The 6,217-nt window shown below is 40.0% G+C and overlaps 1 protein-coding gene across 1 annotated transcript; it reads right to left on the bottom strand.

The window, feature by feature from the left end:
- Positions 1-1,881: 1,881 nt before the first annotated feature.
- LOC101589449 (protein SREK1IP1-like) lies at positions 1,882-2,366 on the bottom strand. The gene is given in 2 exon segments (XM_023699197.1): positions 1,882-1,997; positions 2,000-2,366. Coding segments are annotated over 2 exon segments (456 nt in total). The 5' UTR covers positions 2,340-2,366.
- Positions 2,367-6,217: the final 3,851 nt, after the last annotated feature.

The following is a 6,217-nucleotide window of genomic DNA, read 5'->3' as shown; positions in this document are numbered from 1 at the left end:
TGTGGTGCTGGGGGATTGAACCGCGGTCCCTGTGCTTTGCCAAGCTTGTTCTAAGTAGGTGCTTTAGACCACTGAGCCATCTCACCAGCCCTAACTGTCTTGATATATTCATTCAATGATGAAATACATCAAAATGTCACATTGCGCCCCATAAATATATAAAATTATTTGTCTATTACAGATAAAAGTTTTAAAAGGGAAAGCAAGAGTCATAATAATCAGTTATTTCTTCAAGCAAACATTTATTTATTTATTGTGGTACCGGGGATTGAACTCAGGACCCTGCACTTGCTAGGCAAGCACTTATTCTACTGAGCTATCTCCCTGGCCCCCAAGCAAATGTATATTGATGCCTCCTAGTTGGCCAAACTTCCTGGTACTGGACACACGGGGGAATAAGACATGGCCCCAGCCTCAGGGTCTATCAGCTGGGGCTAAGGGGACCCAATTTAGACAAAGTGCCATGAACCATACCACAAAAAAATGTTCTTCAGAAATATTTGTTTAAATAATGCATTATACATTAAGTGAATGCATTAAGTATAACAGTGATATAATAGTATTTGCCATCATTTCTTCCTATCAGGAACTGAAGAGATTTTATGGATGGACTCTGCTACTTTTTTTTTTTTTTTTTTAATGTAAGGGACATCTATGTCTATCAACAAGCAGATGAAACTGCTTACTCATAGAACATTTCCATGTTATATAAAGACTTTCATGATGGAACTCCCTGATTCTTCAATTTTAAAAGTATAGAATAAAATTCTTAATTCTAAATCTTTTTGCTCTGATACTTGTGACTGACGTAAAAGAGGGAAATACCTCAAACTTGTTATTCATGAAAGCAGAAAGTGTAAAACTTGCTTCAAAAGTATAAACCACTTCAGATAAGAGATAGATGTGCTAATATTCATAAAAATTTCCATATTACTCATAGTAATATGAGTGCCAGTATGGCACATCTCTAAAACCCAGGAGTCTACCCTAAGAACTTTGACCAACATAGCATCGTCTCTGCCAGACCTTCTTACGGGTTGAACTCATCTCTAAACAAGGAGAAAACACTTGAACTATTATTTTTGTTTATTTGGCGGTACCAGGGATCAAACTCAGGACCTTGTGCTTGCCAGTCAAGCACTTACTGCACTGAGTTATCTCCTGGGCCCCATTTTTGGTCTTTTTTTTTTTTTGGTGGAACCGGGGATCAAACTCAGGCCCTTGCGCTTGCCAGGGAAGCGCTTATTCCACTGAGTCATCTCCCCGGCCCCACTTTAACTACTATTGAAAAAAAAAAAAGCAAGTACTAGAAACTCTGCATTTCATAAAGTAATGAAAGTTGGTTATAAATATTTTATTATTATCTTCCTGCATATACCATGGCCAGTAAAGCAGTTTTATGTACTATATTTTTAAAAGCCTAGAGATTCAAATGCAAGAGTAAAGTATCTTTATATATTATGTCACAGCATATAAACCTATTAAGCTTTTCAGCATCAACAACAAATCATTATCCCCTTCCTAGCTTCATTGCTGGAAGGTGGACTCTTGATTCAGGAATATTCAATAACAGGTAAATTATTTGTGTTTACTGTACAAGGGTCATTTAAGACCAACTTATGATGTAATAGCACTAGTCAAACAGAGCTATAAATACCAAAAATAATGTGCTCTCTATGCAAATTTCTATATTTGAGGCATGGCAGTTGAGGAACAAGACCTATTTAAACACAGCCAGAGGACTAATGGTCCCACCAATGAAAAATGTCTATATGAAAAAGGCTAAGGTTTATTGCAAAGCATAATTATATAGAAAAATCCAAGAAAGAACATTTTTAAAAGATAATATTTTAAATTTAATGACTTAGGCTGAAGTCTCAATTACTTTTTTGTGAATTCAGAATGATTAGGGGTAGAAGAATACTTTTCCTTTTTTCTCTTCTTTTTTTCCTTTTTGTGATACTTTCCTTTTTTGGATTTGTTCTTTTTTTCTTTTCTTTCTTCTGATATTTCTGTTTCTTTTATTTGGAAGAGTCTTCTTCAGTGGAACTGGAATAAGACCTTTTCCTTTTCTTTTTCAATTTGATTTTTTCTTTACTTTTTTCTTCTTTCTTCTCCTCTTCCTCATTTATTCTTTTTTCCTGTAATGCCTGTAATTTATTTAACTCTTCATTCTCTTCACCACTGTCTTCACTGCTTGTACTGCTGACATCCAGAACTATATCCCTTTTGGGGTCTCCTCGGAGAAAATTGTGGCATTCAAAAGTCAGATGACCAGGGTAGCCACATTTTTTATAGCCTACTCTGACATTGTCCTTGTTGCAACCTGAGACTGCCATTGCGCTGGTAAGAGGGATTGCTGGGGCCCTTAGGTTTCAGAAATACGTTTGCTTCCCACTGACTGCAAAGGCAACACACAAAGAGGTCTCCGAGGCCTGTACCTCCGCATCCTTCTCTGCTACTTTTTTGGTCTTCTTTGTTTTGTTGATTTTTGCAGTACTGGGGATCAAACTTGGGACCTTGTGCTTGCCAGCCAGCAACTTATGCTGCTGAGCTATCTCCCTGGCCCTTTGCTACTTAAAGAAGCAATAAATGATACAGAGACAAAACAGATCTTTGGAGACGCCACAGGTTTCTCAGATTCCCCCCATAGTACAGAACATGAAATAACATACTTCCTTAAAACTGACAAAAATCAGTGTGAGAAAAACAAGAATGCATCTCAGTTAACAGCTTCCAGGTCTGACCTGCGATTTTTAAACTTTTTTAAAAAGCCCCATTTGGAGGCTAATGGAGGTTATGACACTACCTTTTGCTACTTTTAATTAACTCACATTTGTTTATACTTTTTTCTGTCATTTAAGTGGTTCACCAAGACAAAGTGAATACTGAATGTTGAAATAAAAAAACTATAGTTAGTAGGGGAAGGGTAATTATAGCAAGAAAATAAGAGGCATAGTAGGAAACATAAAACAGCTAATATAGGGTCAGGGAGATAGCCCAGTGGCACAGAGCCTGCCTGGTAAACCGAAGTCCTGAGCTTGATTCTCAGTACCAAAAACAACAACAACAAAAACCCCACTCACTATATAGTCCCATAGAGTTGCTTAAAGTAAGTCATAAATTTATTTCTGAGCTTTCCATAGTCAAAGCAAAGTGAAGAAAACAGTTAGCTATAGGGGTCATATGCATAGGTTCACAGGTATTCAGGAGAAGCGTACTGCTTCCTGATTCTGCGATCTCTTTGAGACTGACCTCGTGATGTGGTGAATGACCTCCTTAACCATGTCTCACCCGCAGATACAGCAGGAAGGCTGCTATGGAACGTTCTGGCAGGCCAGCCAAATCTGATCAAAGGGCAATTTTGTGCAGAAGGCAGCTGTCAAAAGAAGAAACAATGCTTTCTGATCACCCACCTTGGAAGAGGCCTGATTCTACTCTAGAATCAAACCTGGAGACCTGGACACATGCGGTCTCTGTTCTAGCAGTGACTTATGCTCATTTCCCACAGTCACATGTCTGAGGAGGGCGGGATCCTGGAGAGTGTGCCGTGGTGTTCACAGGTGGAAGTCACGGTGAAGACACCTTGTCCCTCTGTGTCTCGGTTCCTTTTCTCTCATTGCTGGGACAAAACACCCTAAACCCCAAATCAAGGAAGGAAAGGTTTATTTAGCTCATAGTTAGTGGAGGTTTCAGTCCGTACTTGACTGGCTCCAAGGCAGAGAGGCACATGGCGGGGGGCAGCAAGAGGGAAAAGCAGCAGAGGCAGAGCATGAGCCCCTCTCCCTTCCTTACATGGCACCCAGGCCATCTGCCCCAGGTGGGTGTGGCACTCACACCTGTAATCCCAGCATTGGATTGTGAATTAATCAAAACCTCTAGAAGTTTGCCCCTTGGCCGCATGAGGCTTTGGACGGACAATTAGACACAAACCATAACACCCTGAGATTCGGCCAGCTGGTCTACCTGGCAAAAGCCAAGCTAAGATTTTCTTTAAAGTATGAAGGAACCCACCTAAGGGCTCTGAAGATCATGGCCCATTGCTGGACAGTTTTTCAGGAAGATGGAGAAGGATATTCCCACTCGGCAAAGCTAGTTAATAAAGCCACTGCCAGTGAGCCGTAGCTCAGTGGAAGAGCACTTGCCTGGCCTGCGGGAGGCCCTGGTTCCACCCCCAGCACTGCCTCCCAAAACAAGTTGCAGTTGTATATCTTAGGCTTTGCCACTGGTATCAGCTAAAGTAGCACTGCTATTCTAATTTGCATATTTGATTATTAGTGAATGCATACATTTCTTTCTTTCAGGAGTTAACACATGTCTTATGTCTATGGGCGCTTTTGTAGATGCTGTGCATATACATTTATGGGGTATATGTGTGATCATAAATTACCTTCCATGTCCCTTACACATTTATCTATTGGTTTCTCTCCTTTTTTTTTTTTTTTTTGTGGTACCAGGGATCTAACTCAGGACCTTGGCTTGCCAGGCAAGCACTTGTTCCACTGAGCTATCTCCCCGGCCCCCCACATTTATCTATTGGTGTCTCAACATATTTTTTCTCAATTTAATTGAACATTCCATATATTAAGGGATGTCAACTAATTTTTATATTTATTAAAATACATTTTCTAGTTGTTGAAATTGTCCAAATACCACCAATTACTGAGCATTCAGTAAAATTTCTAATTATATAGAATTAAGTTTATGAAAATTATGTTGGATTGCAAGATTATTCCAGTAAGAAAATGGCTGGATGAGCAAAATCTATAAATAGTCCTGGAAAGTGCCCAGGACTCAGTTCAAAATAGCCAAGTCCATCATCGGTGCCTTGGGACTACAGCAAAATGTTTTCTTTGTAATAAAAAAAGAAAACACCTCATTCCAAGAAGAATTGGCTGCATCTCAAATGAACTACTCAGTAATCAATTGAAGAATGAGGGATTGTGGGATGGAGAGATTGTATAATAGCTATGCATTGAAATAATGCCGAGAAAATAGATGATTTTGTTTTCTACATATTTTGTAAAGGAATTATTCATTCGTGTGTTGTACTTTATGCATGTAAATATACATCGATCTATATATCCCATATTGCACAAAGGCGGGAAAGGAGAAGTAGGAAGGAAGAAGAAAAAGAAAGTGAGAATTTCCATGCTCCCTCTCATAAGTATTTAATTATTTATTTTTGTGTATTTAGTACAGTGTCTACAGGGTCTCACTATGTAGGTCAGGCTTGTAACGATCCTCTTGTTTTGAGCCTCCCAAACGCTGGGATTACAGGTGTGTGCCACCAGCCCCAGTCTCAATTGCCATCTCAGCACGCCCTGGGGGCGGGGCTGGCACGGCATGCTGGGGATCAAACCCTGGTCCCTGCTTCTGCCTAAGCAGGCGCTTTAGTCTGCTGAGCTATCTGGCTGGTCCTCTCCCTCTCATTTTTTTATAGCAGCCTCTGCCCACCCACCAGTACTGGGGATTGAATCCAGGCCCTTAACCCACCTATTATTATTATTACTATTATTATTATTTTGTCTTTTTGAGACAGGGTCTCTCTATACAGTTCAGGATGGCCTTGAGCTTCCTTTGTAGCCCAAGATGGTCTTGAATTCATAACAATCCTCCTGCTTCAGCCTCCTGAGTGCTGGGATTACAGGTGTGTGGCACTAGACCTAGCTAGGATGATACTCATAAAGGAATTATGGGACATCTCATCTACTGCCCAACTCATCCCAGGATGAATGCTTAATGGGTGACTAATAAGGGAGTCTCTGTAGAATAGCCTCATGGTCTATGGTAAGTATCAACATGTAGTCTTCTGTTTCTTAAGAATAATTCTTATTCCTAAGGGGAAAACAATGCTTTTCTATGAGTAATCAGGGGGCACAAGGTTTTAAGAATAGACACAAATTGAGAAAGTAGGGGTGGGTTGAAGTTCTATAAACAGTTCACTCTTTTACCTCTCAAAGACTATTCTGGATTTATGTTTGTAGGGTTGCTTGGGGTCACCCCTCTGATCCTAGTTCGCATGGTGGAATAACAATAGTGGCTCTGAAGGTTGTTAAGATTGAATGAGAGACGCATGTCACACCCAGAGTTCAGTACCTCGAAAAGAGCAGGTATTCAAACCACATCAGCAATGTGGACCATGTGGAAAGGTGTCTTGGTATTATTCTTTTTTTCCCTCTTGGTAGTATTCTTAATCTCTAGGAGAAATGAAGGA

This window comes from Octodon degus, unplaced genomic scaffold (assembly GCF_000260255.1).
Source record: "Octodon degus isolate 3935 unplaced genomic scaffold, OctDeg1.0 scaffold00112, whole genome shotgun sequence".
In the NCBI taxonomy this organism is placed as follows: Eukaryota; Metazoa; Chordata; class Mammalia; order Rodentia; family Octodontidae; genus Octodon; species Octodon degus.
Note: the sequence above shows the minus strand (reverse complement) of the source record. Positions and strands in the feature narration are given on the sequence as shown.